This window comes from Manacus vitellinus, unplaced genomic scaffold (assembly GCF_001715985.3).
Source record: "Manacus vitellinus isolate BGI_N305 unplaced genomic scaffold, ASM171598v3 scaffold_21_pilon, whole genome shotgun sequence".
Taxonomy (NCBI): domain Eukaryota; kingdom Metazoa; phylum Chordata; class Aves; order Passeriformes; family Pipridae; genus Manacus; species Manacus vitellinus.
In genome coordinates this window covers 3,161,905-3,177,584 of record NW_021939546.1, presented here as the reverse complement: position 1 = coordinate 3,177,584, position 15,680 = coordinate 3,161,905, and the positions used below count along the sequence as shown (strand labels likewise).

The 15,680-nt window shown below is 40.9% G+C and overlaps 1 protein-coding gene across 1 annotated transcript in view; it reads left to right on the top strand.

The window, feature by feature from the left end:
- LHX8 (LIM homeobox 8) overlaps positions 1-9,662 on the top strand; it is an 11,110-nt gene extending 1,448 nt beyond the window's left edge. The window contains exons 2-8 of the mRNA XM_029959732.1: positions 12-186; positions 2,571-2,692; positions 4,089-4,309; positions 4,766-4,869; positions 7,353-7,448; positions 8,137-8,320; positions 9,069-9,662. Coding sequence (XP_029815592.1) covers positions 12-186; positions 2,571-2,692; positions 4,089-4,309; positions 4,766-4,869; positions 7,353-7,448; positions 8,137-8,320; positions 9,069-9,145 — 979 coding nt within the window. The 3' untranslated portion in view covers positions 9,146-9,662. The remainder of the gene's footprint in view (positions 1-11; positions 187-2,570; positions 2,693-4,088; positions 4,310-4,765; positions 4,870-7,352; positions 7,449-8,136; positions 8,321-9,068) is intronic.
- Positions 9,663-15,680: the final 6,018 nt, after the last annotated feature.

Here is a 15,680-nt window from a genome sequence, read left to right as displayed (position 1 = left end):
CTCGTTCGCAGGATTCGGGCCAGAGAGGGAGCCCGAGCTGCCGTCGGTGTTTCAGGTGACGCTCCCGGTGCTGAGATGTGTTTGGCGCGCCGGCAGAAGCGGGGACGGGAACGAGCGGTCCCGACCGCGGTGACTCCCGTGCGCTCTCGGTCAGACGGCGGTGGCGCGATCAGTGTGTCTACTAAAGTAGATCTAGGGGACATCATGAATCTCAAAGCCAAAAATGCCTCTTGAGAAATGTGTAAATAAGTTATTTCTGTAAAAGATAGTGAAGTAGTATTTGTGAAGAAAACGAGCTGTGTGCGTACAAAGCAGCTCTCCTTCCCTAGCAGTCAGGACCGAAAAGTCCATTTAAAATCAAACAAAACCAAGTGAGTTTAAACATGAAGTATTACTGGGGGGGAGGGGGCGGGGGACGTTAGGGTGTGTGTCTGTGCTATTTGCCTTCTGTATTAGAGATGCTAAAATTATTCTAGATCGGACTTTTGTCCCCTTTCCTTTCAAAAGTGAGATTATACGATCGTAGCAGAGTCACTTGATTCCATCAGCCTTAAACAAAGTCGTTGTATATTTGCCAGGTGACAGTCGGTGACACCACTGGAAGCATCTCGGTGGTGTTATTAGATCATTCACTTAGCTCTTGGTTGGGGTGGGGACGTTCAAGGAAAATGTGTGCTGGGCTGGTGCTCACTTAAAGCGGGGTTAGTGCAGGAGCTGCCACGCACTCATGGTCCGGGTGATCTGGTCCACCGTGCATCAGCTTGGGCTGGCACAGAATGGGAGGCTGGATGGATAGCAGAGCTGACTTGAACTCTGTTCCAGCCCGGTTCCCTCGTTACCTTCTGTGACACTTTGGCAGCCTGTTTATCGTTCGCTGATCACCTTTGCCTCCTTTCTGAAAAGCTGGGATAACGGGACTTGGAGCAAAAGGCTTTTAAATGATTTAGCCTTGAGTTTCAATTAGCTGTTACTGCTTCCTGTGTAGGCAGAGGGGAATCCGTGCTGGTGTGCTGCTGTGTCCAGCTGCAGCATGGCTTCCAACTTCAGCCCTGTCAATTAACAAGTAGGAACACAGACAAGTAACATTAAATGAGATAACAGTGGAAGCTGTTGGTGTCCTGCTCGGTAGAAGAGCATTGGTTGGGCTCCAAAGAAGAGGCAGGGACATGGGCTCTCTGAGGCTGGGTTGTCAGCTCAGGCTCTGCAGAGCTGCACGGGCTCCTCTTGCCTGTGCTGGGGCTTAGTGTGGGTCTGGGGAGGCCTAGGGAGCCTTGGCATGGCAGAACTGCCTGAGGGGCAGGCTCAGTCTGGCCCAGCGCTGCCCCCCTGCTCTGTGGCCCTTCTAAGAGATAGTTGGGAGAGTGGGTTCGGTGACAGCTGCTATCAACAGTTTCATATTATATTGTGGTGTAAATTTGTCAGCTTACGGGAAGGTGGCTGCCAACAAGGATAATAGTTGGGAAAGCATTGGGCAACTGCAAACCGCAATGTTAGAGCCTGAAGAATGACTGAAATGAGTGATTCCAGCATGACTGTTGGAGTTGATGCCTCACTTTCTCTGTGGTTTGTTTGGCAGAGCTCTGAAAAAAGGCATATTCTGTGTTATTTAAAATCTGCTTTGCTATAGGTAATATATGGGCTATTTGGTATGAGATGAGAAATTGGCTCAGGAGAAAAAAAATTATAAAATCTAAACCTAATCATTGTTTGGTTTACAGGATTTCTCCTATGCAGCATGGGATTATCCAGAGGGTTCTTACTTAATTTGTATGGTCGCTGAGAGTCTTAGGTTGTCAAATTATTTATTTAGGTGATGTGCAATGTCTGGGCAACAAAGAGTTCCCTTTATAGGAAAGCAGAAATTAAGATAACTGTTCTCAATTTATTTGCCCCAAAATTGTATGTGAATTTTCACAAATGCTGGTTTCTGCTGCATTCCACTAATGTGTTTAGTTTTGCTATGGATATATTAAAGATGTGTTGAAATTGCTATTAAAACAAGTGCTGCTGTTTTGAAACTCACACTCCATTCATCAGCTTTGTTTTAACAGAAATCTGGTAAATGAAGGTGTTGTTCATGATGTGTTTCTATTTGATGGATTTTCTCCCTCCTGCCCCCTTCAATATTCACATCTTAAAATTTCAGATCACTTTTCAAAGTTTAGTTTTTCTTAGGCAGGACGTTTTACAGACTGGGAAGTAAAAGTATGTAACTTAGCTGCCTTTGCAAGTTCATGTAAGGCCAGAACTTGCTCTGTTACTCTAATGCTATGAGAACAGAACTGGGCACAAAATATCTACGTGGAACTTGAATCTCTTGCTTCCTCTTCTGATGCTTTTAATTACAAAACCATGAAAGCTTATTCTGAAGATCTGCATCAAATTAGTTAACCCTTAATATGCACGCAATTCTTTAGGAAAAATGTTTTGCATTCAGGATCACTTTTCTGTGAATCACGGTACATATAACTTTTGACCTTGTCTGGAGAAAAAAAAAAGGGTTTGTAAATGTAAAATATAATATTGGAAGCACAAGCATTGAGGGGTATTTTTCTGTTGGGTTTTTGCAGGTAAACGACCTCTGCTGGCACGTACGCTGCCTCTCGTGCAGCGTTTGCAGAACGTCCCTGGGAAGGCACACCAGCTGCTACATCAAAGATAAAGATATCTTCTGCAAACTGGATTATTTCAGGTATATAATTCAGGAACATAATTTATCAGATAACTTGTTACACTTGCTTGTTACTCTTCACTTAAGCCACAACTGAAATGCACTTGAGGCTCTTTCTTTTTTATTTGCTAGGTTTATTTTCATTGGTTTAAACTCTGACTTTTCTTGTGGAGGGACTTGGGGAGCCTCAAGTCTGTGTGATGTAACAGCCTGCTAAGTCTCCCCTCTGCCCCTCCACTCTTGTGCACAGCTGCTGCATTTGTACCATCACTTCAGTATGCACGGGGAAAAAAAGTCAGAGTCCCTGCCACAGTACGAGTGTATCATATGTGCAGAGAATCATCCTTGGGTAATGCTGGCTGAGAATGCGAAGTAGAGTTGAGATGATCTGTTCGGAGAAGTGCTTCTCTGATATGGGACTTAAGGCATCACATGGAGCTGCAAAATCAAGCCTGGATAAATCCTGCGATCTTTAAAAGAATCTTTCAGCAGTTATACCTTTCTGTGATCAATTTGCTTTAGAATGTGAAGCATTAAGGGCTAATTGTGTAAGGAAGAATATTATTTACTTGAGTTGGCAATGTAAGTACTCAGGATGCAAAGTCTTTGATATATAAAGTAGCAAAAATTGTTGCTGTTAATTTTGATGTGATTGCTAGTACTTCACGAGTTTGATTGCAAGACCAAACTATTTATGGGATTCTCACCTGTGCCATGAATAGATTACATCCAGCTAGTCAGGTTTGACGCTGAAAGAGAGGAGGGGGGCAAACTGAATGCTGTGAGCTTCTGGAAACACTAAGTTTTGTGGGACTTGAAAAAAGAACTTGAATCTGCAAAGATTTTCAAGACAAATTCTTATCTAAATAATCAGCATATCTGGGTGGCTAGTTTCCTCTTCAAAGAGAAATATTCTTCTCTAATAATGTAAATACTTGCAGATATTTGAATTTATTTAGAAATCATAATGTGATGTTAATTGAGGAAATAACTATGAAAATACAGGTTTTCTCCCTTCTGCTGAAGGTGCTGAATGATTAGTGAAGGATGATGTAGCTAAATATAATAATTCAGACTACCCCTAGAGTGGTGTAAATACATTTGAATAACTGGGAGAATTTTGAACACAGTCAGCTGTTTCACTCTCTCGGCAATTTTTAAGAGTAATTATCTTTGTAAAAAGGAAAGATGAAGAGCCGTGACTTCATGTAGCAGTTAAAATGCTTCAGTTTTGCTTTTTGCCTTATGAAAATACTAACCTCTGTATTTCATTAGTGGTCTTGTCTTAAGCAGTCCCTGTGCTTAGCTGGGGTCTCGCTGTGCTGCCACACCACGGTCACCTCTACCCCTGCCCGAGCCCGGCTTTGCTCGGGGCGGTCTCGTCCGGCTTCACCCCTGGTTGCCGTTCTCGTTGCAGGCGCTACGGCACCCGTTGCTCCCGCTGCGGGAGGCACATCCACTCCACCGACTGGGTGCGGCGGGCCAAAGGAAACGTGTACCACCTGGCGTGCTTTGCATGCTTCTCCTGCAAAAGGCAGCTTTCAACCGGAGAGGAGTTTGCTTTGGTTGAAGAGAAAGTCCTTTGTAGAGTACATTACGACTGCATGTTGGACAATCTGAAAAGAGAAGTTGAAAATGGTAACATAGTGCTTTTGTTAAGAACTATGTTTGTGGTTCAGTTTTAATGAAATTGTTGGGGTTTACTTCATCTTCCTTATTTAGGGGTAATTGCCTCGCTTTAGTAAGACTGGAAGCACAGGTTCTTGAGTTAAAATAATGTGCAAATTATTTCATGTTCTAATTTTTTTTTGAGTTTGTATAACTTGTTTTCTGTCCTAAGGAAAAGAAAGCAGCAGCATATCTTGTTGATAAAATATCACGCTAGATTTATTTCTTCTCTTACTTGAAAGGGAGTCATTTGGGGTATAATCTGTAATGATGCCAGACCAATTTAACTTTGAATAGAGTATGGCTTTTTGAAGTTGAAATTCAGCTGACCAAGTGCTGTTGGTTATTGTTGGAGAACAGTCTGACTTATGAATAACATCACTGTGAATGTGTAGTGGCAGTATTGTTTTCTTTTTAATGTTTCAGGTAATGGGATTAGTGTGGAAGGAGCATTACTAACAGAACAAGATGTTAATCATCCAAAACCAGCAAAAAGAGCTCGGACCAGCTTCACAGCAGACCAACTCCAGGTAGAGGCAGTGCTAAAAACTTGTGTAGCTCAGGTTTATGCAGGACGTAGGTGCTGAACCAATAGGAAGTTGGATGCATAGGGGAAGAAACTTTAAAGCTTGAATGCTTTAAACTATTTCATAAACTATCAAGACACAGCATGTTTCTGGAATTGTTTGTTAGCTTCAGCAGTTTAATATGAAATAGTACTCTGCAAGCTTTTTATTTCCCTGGGGGCAGACAGTAATTCTGCAGAGTGGAAACAAAAAGGTTGTTCTATTTAGATTGCTCAATGAAACCTATTTAATCAGCAATTTACATCACTAAACATAATAAAGACAAAATATTTTTAGAATTACGTAATGTGAAAAGTTGTACTGAAGATGGGTACTGTATGTGACTTCAAAACATTAATAGGATGAAAGTTGCAATTTTGTTGTAATGACTGCATCTGCTCTGCTTTCAAGGCTTCTTGTCTTGTTGCTGCCTTGTCAAGAGTTAGCTCTGGACTATCTCAAGAGGAATTATTTTGCCCTCTGGATCACACTTCACTTAAATTAGCTTTCTAGGGAAAAACATCAGGACTAGGGCCAGCTTACAATGAAGGGGGTGATACTGAGACCAGATTTAGGGATTTTAACCTGCATGAGAAGGAAGCTGTGGCTTTCTGCCTAATCCTAGCTATACATCCCTGCTTTCACTTTATATCAGGTTTTTGAATTTCTGTTGACAATGTGAGTTCTGTTTTGTTGTCCTGTCCTCTTCTTTTTTGTGGTGAAAACAGTTGAGAAGAAACTAATGCTGAGGAGTAATAACGTGGGGTGTTAAAGCAGTGCTGTATAATGGGACATGGGGCTGTTCAAAGTTTGGTTTTCTATTTCAGTAGTGACTAGAGATGGAAGGTAGTGGTAACACAAAAGAATCATTTTAGTAATAATCCAACAGGTGCACAGGGAAGGCTTAGACATTGACCTTGAACTTCTGCAAAAGGGGACTTTCTTTTCTGGCGGTATCTGAAAGGGAGATAGGCCCAGCCATTGGGGCAGGAACTGTATTCAGGGCTTCTTCCCAGCTGCTGTCATTTAGGTGGATTTTAACATACTTCAGCAGGTGTTTGAAATCTTAGGGCTCCTTCTTGTTTAATGACACTTTCTATCTGCTTGTTGCACCTCTGTGCCTATTTTTGAGGCTGGTATAAGTTTGAATAAGAGAAGCATCATAGGGATAAGTGACTGTCAGAGTGGCAGCATGTTACTGCACACCTCACCAAGTACTTGTACAAAAGGATGTCCATGCATTTTGATGTTTATGTTCTATAGCACATTCCACTACCTAAAGGGGCTCCAAGAGAGCTGGAGAGGCCCTTTGGACAAGGGCATGGAATGACAGGACAAGGGGCTTCCCACTGCCAGAGGGCAGAGTTAGATGGGGTATTGGGAAGGAATTCTTCCCTGTGTGAGGGTGGTGAGGCCCTGGCACAGGTTGCCCAGAGCAGCTGTGGCTGCCCCATCCCTGGAAGTATCCAAGGCCAGGTTGGATGGGGCTTGGAACAATCAGGTCTAGTGGAAGACATCCCTGCTCATGGCACAGGTTGGAACTGGATAGTGCCTCCCAGCCTAAGCCATTCTGTGATTCTGTGAAACAGCAGAAAAGTAAATAGTTTCTGAATGTGGAGAGCAGAAATCTGAATCTTCAAAGATGAAGCCAGGCAAAATTTGCAGGGTCAAATCAAGGGTCAAAAATCCAAAAATGAGAAACTAATGCTCTTGAAATTGCTGAAGATATCCTGCAGAAATCCATGAAGCTTTACTTCCATAAACTGGGCAAATCCTTAAAGCCTCTGAAAATGTTCAGGATGCAGGCCAAGTTGACATCTACTTACTCAAAAAAGTGTAATTCATATCCTAATGACAAGTGCTGACTTCAGTTTTCTGCAAAAAGATGAGCGGAACCAAATCATTTCAAAGGGAAGATCAGCCAAGGTGGAGTCCCCTCTGTTCCTTGGGTTGGTTAAAGGCAAAGAAAGCACAAAGTGCTTCCCAGCTCCTGCATCCTCCGCAAAGATAAAAAGAAAGTCAAGTTGCTCCATCTAATACAAGGTGCAGATACTGATTAACAAGTTCAGGGCGGTGGATCATGGCTCGTCCAGTCCTTATGCTGTGATCTGCTGCTATAGGCTTTTCTTTATTGAGTGTATTTTAATCACTTTGCAGTGAATTTTCTCATATAGTTCTTTTAATGTATTCTTACAGAGCACCTCCTTCAAGCAGAATCTGTTTTTCTCATTTCTGGTGAATGTCACAGCTCAGTTAAGCATAGTAAGAGTTTGTATTTTGGCTTTGGGGGATTTTTTTCCCCCTTAACGTATTGGGGGCTGTCTGGAGAGACCTAGTGATTACAACAGTTTCCTGAAGACAGACAAGGAGTAGGACCATGGTCTGAGAGGAATCTAATGCTGCTTTCAACACAAATGATCCTGCAATCTCTTACCTTGCCTTTTCAGGTTATGCAAGCACAGTTTGCTCAGGACAACAATCCAGATGCACAAACGCTTCAGAAACTGGCAGAAAGAACAGGCTTGAGCAGGCGTGTTATACAGGTAACAGTGTGAAGTTACTTGATTAACAAAGTCTGGTACTTATCCATTGGAAATGCTTAATGACAGTTTTCTCCATGTAGTTATTCTGGCACGGAAAAAGATCTAATCTGGCAATTATAACATCAGACAACATCCTTAATCAGGAATAGGTCTAGAACAAGCATGGTAATGTGGAAAACTCACTGTATTCCTCTTGTGCTTTGTGTGGAGTATTAACAGTCTTCTGTGAAGAAACTTCTCAGCTTAAATGGTATAGAAATTGGCACTAAGTTATTCCAAATAGAAATTTCTGACTGTAATAGTCTGTTCTTAAGACCTACACTCTTTTTGGAAATGTCTTGTGGTATGACACGTTAGGAGCAAGTGAATATCTAGTCATCTGTTCTAGAGAGCAGAGTTAAAATATATACCCATGCCATCCAAAACTGAAACACAGACTTGGAATCTTTGCTTGAAGATGTCTCTCAGCAAACATTATATGGATGCTTTTTTATACATAAATATGATTTTTAATAGATATTATATATATATGTTAATATAAATACAAATAAGTTTGGAGTTCCCTTGGCTCATTCTAGCCTGGAAGACTGACAGTGTGTTTCTATAGAAAGGAGATATCTGGCAGGTTGTTCTTGTGCTAACGTTGAATGCAATCTGTCAACATGATGTACCTTTCCCTGCTTTTCAGGTGTGGTTTCAAAATTGCAGAGCACGCCATAAGAAACATGTTAGTCCTAATCATTCATCTACTGCTCCTGTCACTGCAGTTCAGCCCTCCAGGCTGTCTTCACCCATGTTAGAAGAAATGGCATACTCTGCATACGTACCCCAGGATGGGACTATGCTGACTGCTCTGCACAGCTACATGGATGGTAGGTTTTAACAGCTTTGCTGGTTTTCTCCTAGTAAAATCATTATCAGCTGCAGCAAGAATGGTCTACCAAGTACTGATTAAAGAAACCTAATGGATTTTTAATTTTTAGTATTCTCTATAGAATACAGCAATACCGTACTTGCTATTTACACCTTATTGAGAAAGCAGTCGCTCTTCACTGTAAGAGCATGGCTGAAGATCTGGTATGAAAACCACTGCTTGTGCTTCCTCCAGGCTATTAAAACTATAATGAGAAATTAAACACTTATTTAAACATCCACACCATGTATTTTAATAATACGTAATTTTAATGAAAACTGTTTACCACTTGCTCTCTGGCTCTTACCCCACGGACTGTAGAGATGCCCCAACCAGCAACTTCTCTGAGAGCTTCACCTTCCCTCACAGTAACACACAATGCGGGGGGGAGAGCCTGGTGGTCAAAAGTGCTTTAGTCACTGTGTCTTAAGACCCAGCAAGTAAACAGCTTTGGCCCCCATCTGTGGTTAGGAGGGACTGTGAAGATTTTGGAAGAATCAGTCTGAGCTGCATGTGTGGCCTGAGCTGTTTTTCTCCAAAGCAGTGGTGTAAGGTGGGCTGTGGGTGGAGGAATGAGGATGCTGGGCTAGGGGAAACAGAGCATGCAACAGGGTTGGGACAGTGAGCTGTCACTCCCCAGTGGGATTTATTAGCTTATAATCTTTTTCTACTCTGATGAAATTGACTGGTAATGTTTGTTTTTGTAGCTCATTCACCTACAGCTCTTGGACTCCAGCCTTTGCTACCCCATTCAATGACACAACTGCCACTAAGTCACACCTAATTCCTTTCTGTCAGGGATATAAGCTATTAAAGATGTAACCTTGAGTCATAGTGTATTGAAAATATCATTGGAAAGACATTAATGTTAACTTTTTATTTAACACTTAAAGCATTTTCAAGATAACTTTTGCTGCCCAGGTATGTAAGTATATTTAGCCTGCAAGACACTTTTATGGATTCTGCATAAATAACTATTACATTGTTTACAAGCCTTATTAAACACCTTTTTGTATTGTCTGGAAGTAGTCCACTCTAGTTATGTGTGTGTTAATTTATTTGTCATCAAAAGAGCACTTTGCCTAAAAGAAAGGACTGACAATTGTGCAAAATGTTTACAATTCTTTGTGAAATTGTAGTTTATCATTAGTTTGTATCTGTAAGTTATTGCTAAAAGTATTACCTGTATTTGAGTTGTATACAGCCTATATGTTAAAGCTTATTTCTGTGAGTTTACAAAAATAAATTTTGGTTGCAAATATTTTCAAAAAGAACTGAATAAAGTTTCTGCTGTAGCATGCCAAGCAAAAATGTTGCTGTGTTTATGGCTAAACTGTGATCATTTGTCAAGTGTTTAATTTGAATCTTCAATTTCAAGAGAAGGTCCCTGTTATACTGAGGAACATTACACCAAGGTCCTTCAGGAGAGTTCATATATATTCCAATTGATAGCAGAAATGCTTTAATGGTCTTGAAACACCCCAAATAGGTGGTACACAAGTGAGTATATGCAAAGCAGTGCTGCTGCTGAGGGTGTACAGTTGTGGGGAAAAGGAAATGGGAGATGAATAGGACAGATTTTAAACTGTGACTTAAGTTGGCAAGTGGAGAACCTGAAGTCACATCTGCTTTAAATTTTTAATCTTTCCTACTTTAGCTTCTGTTCAGTGGTTTCATCTTGTGCTTTTGTTAAGTAGGATGATAAATAAGATGCAATACTTAAACAGAGTCTGCTTTTTAAAAGTAAAACCTAGTTCAGCTTTTTAACTCACCTGCATATGAAGAGAGACTGGAATTCAGTCAAATGCACCACAGTCTACTGTGTTTAAAGCTGCTAATGTGCTAAGACTTTGTTGCAGAACATGTTTTGATTCACTTATCTGATGCACAGAGGCTACCATAAATTCAACTGATTTTGTCTTCACAGACTAGTTTCCTTCTAGGATTTAAGACAGGTAGATCCCATTTGCACATTTAAACTTTATTTGCATCAGAAGGAAATCATACTTTTGAAGCTGTGTATATGTGTCCATATCCCTTTCTCTCCCAGCTATATATTAGTGTCTACTCTGAAATTCCTTAACTGTGCTGGTCAAACCATTTCACTGTGAAAACATAGTGCTTTCTGATGATGACTTTTGAGAGCATAACTTTAATGGCAAACTCTGAATTATTCAAATTCATTAAATTAAAATCCTAACACTGTTTCAAGTGCTACTCACGGATGTCTGAGCTAATCGAAGTAGCAGAAACAATCTCCTTGCACTGGCACAGTGTTTTGTCAAGGCTCATATTATCCTGCCTTTCCTCCTCTCCCTTCTCCAACCACCCCTTAAAACACTCAAGATGGGCTGTGGTGGAGCTTGACTGACTGTACATTTTATTCTAGCATATGTAACATTTTATTCTAGAGTATGTAACTTCTTAGCGAGAAACTCCAGGTGGAATACTGAATTCAGGATGTCGTTTCCAGTACCTAAGCTAGCTCCATAGATCACCATGCTACAAAACTGCATGCACAGCAGTAGATAAACGGGTTTGTGCTCATTTGTTGTGTCTGATAGGCAAGTAGGACAACCTTACTGCTGAAGTTTTACCAGTTAAATGCTAAATAATGCTAATTTAGATGTTAACATAACTTGGTAATTTAAAATGCAACTTAGCTTGCATTGAGTTCCTTTAAGGAAAAGTAATTATTCACTTTAATTTGAAGAACCGAGTAGCTTCAGGTTGCCTGAAACAAAAGTAAGTCTAAGCTTATTTGTGAAACACGTCTTTCTGTTCAGTTTCAAAGTCAGAACAGGATTAAAGTACATGGGAGCAATTTTCCTATTTCCCTATGAAAGTAGGAAGCAGGATAATTTGTCTTTTGCTACTGTCGAGTGCTTGTTCAGCTATTTATAAGAGTGGCTGGGAAAATGAAGAGCTGAAAATAGGAAGCTCTAGCAGAGAATCTGGGTGTTGTGTCTCCCTTTGCCACTGCCAGAGCCGTCTGCAGCTGGTGTTGGGCTGACAGTCTGTGGAAAACTGGGGACAGTTTTAGTCAGCTGTGTTCAACTGAGGCTGCTGCTGTAGCCTGACTTCGAATGCTTGTTTGACAAGTCTGAATGTTTGTCTTTCTCTCCTGGTTGTGCGCTGGCATTTGTGACTCTGCTGCTGAGTTCTTCTGAGCCTGGAGCCATCCTCTCTGCCTTCTGCTGTGTAAAAGAGTAACTTGGATAATGATAGGATGAGGAAATTCACGGGCTCTCTTTGCAGAAAGGGAATGCTTCAAAAACATCATAATGATATATCTGTCTGTGTGTGTGTGTGTGTGTGCACAGGTGGGGGTTTTTTCTGTTTTCATTTGGTTTGTGCTTAAAGGTGTACTTACTTCATATGTTACTTATTGCTGTGAAGTCCTTAAGTTAAAAGAACAATGAAGTAAGCATTTCTCTTTTGCTTGAAACAGCTGACCAGGTGAAGTGTGATGTAAGACATTTGAGATTCAGTATTTATTCATTACCAGGATTAGCAGCACAGGTGGAGCAACTAAAGTCAAATGTTTGGCTCCCAGTCCATTGTTTGCCTAACAGTGCTCATCTTTTCTCTTCTACTCCTGCTAATTTCTTTTTCCCCCACACACAACTAAGCCCACAGCAATTCAACAGTACTTTTGGGAAAACACCTCACAACTTCCTTTTCTGCCTGCAAATTGCACATTCCTCTGTTTACACAGGGCTCCTTGGACTTCTTCCCCACTCCTCTCATGAAGAGCTTTTCCCTGTTGGGCACACCTGTGACAATGCATCATCTCTCTTTCAAATACTGCTGTCACATGGGTTGGTTTGTTTGTTTGGGTTGGTTTGGATTTTTTTAAAATCCCTGCCACACCTCAACAGGAACTAATCCCCTCCCCTATATAAGAATGATATAAGACCTGCCATCACAAACTGCACCAATATTATTTCCCAAGTTGATCTCATGGGAGAAAGATGTCTCCTGCTCCAAGCCTCCTGAAAACAGAGGTTATTACTGAAATATGAGAAACTTGTTACAGTACACCAGTATATAAAAAAGTTAACATATTTTCTTATTTTAAAATGAAGCCATTGCATTTGAAAGATAGCTACTCCATTAAAAAAAAATCAGTCAAGGAAGCATTTTATTTTTGTTTAATGTAAGCTAACAGGTCATCCAAGAAAGTTAATCATAAAAATATCATTTAAATAGGACACAAACTGTAATATGCTGAATGCAGGAATCACTGGAAGCTGCCTTTTTCACCATTTTCAGAAATAATCAGCAGAAATACTGGCATTCCTGAAATATGGATACAGGCATTTAGCCAAAATATGATTTTAAGACAAAAAACCTGTGTATCTAATGTTATGCATAGATAAATCCATAAAAATGTTACCTTTCAACAGGCACTTTGATGTCTCTGCAGGAATTTTTCCAGGCATCTAGGTGGTGGGCTGGGATGCTCAGACACAATCCACAGAAGTGTTCAAACATGCCAGTGCAGGTTTCTTGTAATGACATCAGTTCAGAAGAGCTGCCACTGCTACAAGAGAGCCCCTAATATTAAACCCACAAAGAGTTTTAACAACTTTTTCAAGCTCCAGGGACTCAGAACCACTACAGCTGGGTGTTATACAAAGATTTGTTAAACTCTTTTGGACCATTGTTAGTGTTCTCACAAAACAACTTGTGAGCTTAAAGCTATGATAATGCTGTTCCAGTACTCTGTATTTCTGTAAGAAATTGGAACTCTGTAAACTAAAAAAAAAAAAGTAAAAAAAAGTAAAAAACCCCAAACTACAAAACTCTTTTATTATTATCATTTGGAGCAAATTAAGCATGGACCTTTCTCCTGGGATGACTTTGATTCTTTTCCAAACTTAGGCTCTTTAAAGTACGTTACCTGCAGAGCCTAGCCAAATCAACAGAAATGAAAACCTAGGACCTAATGAAATTAAAGTTGATTCAAGACAGGAAACTGAGTTGGTCAGATGTGTTAAAAATGATGGCAACCAGAAACTACATTAAGAAGCTCTGTATAAAATAATCCCTTCCTTTCCTTCTCCAAGGCATCTGTATACGTGTGGCTTTGCAAAGGAGCATGCTGGTTCTTTGCAGAAAATGCACCAAAAGCAATGTTCATCTGCAAAGTCAAACCACGAAGATGTGCACAGGTGGTACTCATCAGCCACTGGCTGAGACAAAAGCAGAAACATTTTCATCCTGGGTCTCTTTGATTGTAACAGGTCAGGTACATTATCATTTCCTTCTTCAGCAGAAATGTCAGTCAGATCACACCACTGCTGCTCTAGCCCGGAGTAGTTGCAGCACAACGACAACTCATGGTGCCAGAGCAGAGTGGAGAGGCCTTTCCTCCCCTCTCCCTGTGCAGCCAACACCCGTGCCAGCAAGGGCACCTCCCTGAGCAATGTGTGCATAAACCTATCAACTTCAGATGAGTTGCCATGCTGCATCCCACCGAGTGCTGACACAGGTCACAGGTACATAGCCCAGGGCTGCAGGGGAGGCTTATGTCACTGTAGGACAGACCCCTTGGCTAGCCAAACAGAACAACCCATACAGAAGCAGGATCTCTAGAAAAGACTGGAGGTCAGACTGCTGGTACATAAAAAAACTCCGGGTAGGTTTCGAATCGTCTGGATGTGGATTAAAGTTTCTATGGCATGCAGCCAAGATTAGATTTAAATGTAATATGAATGGAAAGAAAACCATGTGAGATAAAAAACACATCAGTCTGAAAACAAATTTAAGAGAAGGAAGGCAAGAAAGCAATTTTGTTAGCGAGCCTTACATTTTCTGAAGGAGGACAATGTAACTAATAGCTGCAGTCAGTTCCAACAGACCATGTCTGTTAACAGGAGATACTGATGGAGTTTTAAAAATAAAAATATCCAAATTTTAATTAAAATAATGACATACATATGAGACACATAGTAAAGGTCCTCTATGCTCCAAAATCCCCATACAATAACTTTTATAATACAAGTGTATCTTCAGAGTTTAGGTACCCTGTGTTGGATTCTGCAGGGCTATACATGATCAGTTGAACTCAAACAATGTGCTTTAAAACACACAGTACTTTACTGTTATTGTTGCTTTCTGCCATGGTCAGAACCAAGTTTTACAGCGATGCTTTACACAGTGAAAAGCATGCAGGTTTTGTTTGCTGAATTTGCATCTGATCAAATGTTAAAAAACAACAACAATGAAAAGAAACAAAAGTAAATCTGCTCTCATGAAGATTTACTGTAGAACAGCAGTGACTTTTATCAAGAGATGAAGCAACTCTAGTGTACTAGCCTGTACCTCTTCCCACATGGCATGGCCTCAGTCAGCCAAGCTGCTAACCTGCGCTCAGGGAACACCAGCGTCCCTCTGAAGATCATTTTTGCAGTTCACCTTTCAGTGTTTAGTTTGGACTGAAATGGTCTGCATCTAAACCTTCCAGGCTGAGCCATTCTTCTCTTTGCCTTGTTGCAACTTTCCTTCTGCAGCAGCTGCCAAGCCACCCCTCGAGACAGAGCTGGGCTGAACAAGTACCGCTGTTCACTGACCGAGGGTGTGGCTGACTGGACTACAAATTCACCAGCTTCCCCACCAACACTGACAACATTTAACCCTCTCTAATAAATAGTATCCTATGGCATAAGCCTCATACGTGCTCATTTTCCCTTAAATGATATATGCTGCAACTATAAATTCAAAACGTCTGTGAATGCACTTATTCACTATTCAGTCACTGAATTCCAAACACACAGCCATACTTCCAGCTTGCTTTGCTAATTCAAAAACTTTCTCTCAAGGTTTCATTGCAGTAATTGCTGAATGAGAAAAGCAACTTCAAACAAGGCTGCCCACATATGGAATAACTTCCAAGGCATACTTTAACCTCGAGTCCAAATTTTCCCTTTGTCCTCACTCCAAATAATTGCTCCAGTTCTATCTCTGATGAAATCCACCCCCATCTCTGAAAAGCTTTTGCACAGAGTTTGGTGGTTTTGTTTTTTTCTCCCTGTCTGCCAGAGAAATGTATGTGATGGGCCCCCGGCCAGATGGGGACTCACCTGCCATAGCTCAACTGTGAATTCAGCACCTGCAGCAGCTCTGCCTGTGATGTTCTGCCAACCCACTTTGTCCAATAAAGGTTTTCTTGACCTCACACAAAGGCAGGAGGAAAATCTGACTTTTAGTGAGTCTTGTAAACTCCAAAAGAGATTTATACCGAGTTCCATGGTATCATTTTGGCCAATTTAAAATACACCTTGTCTTGTATAAGATCTCAATTCAGGTTTAGA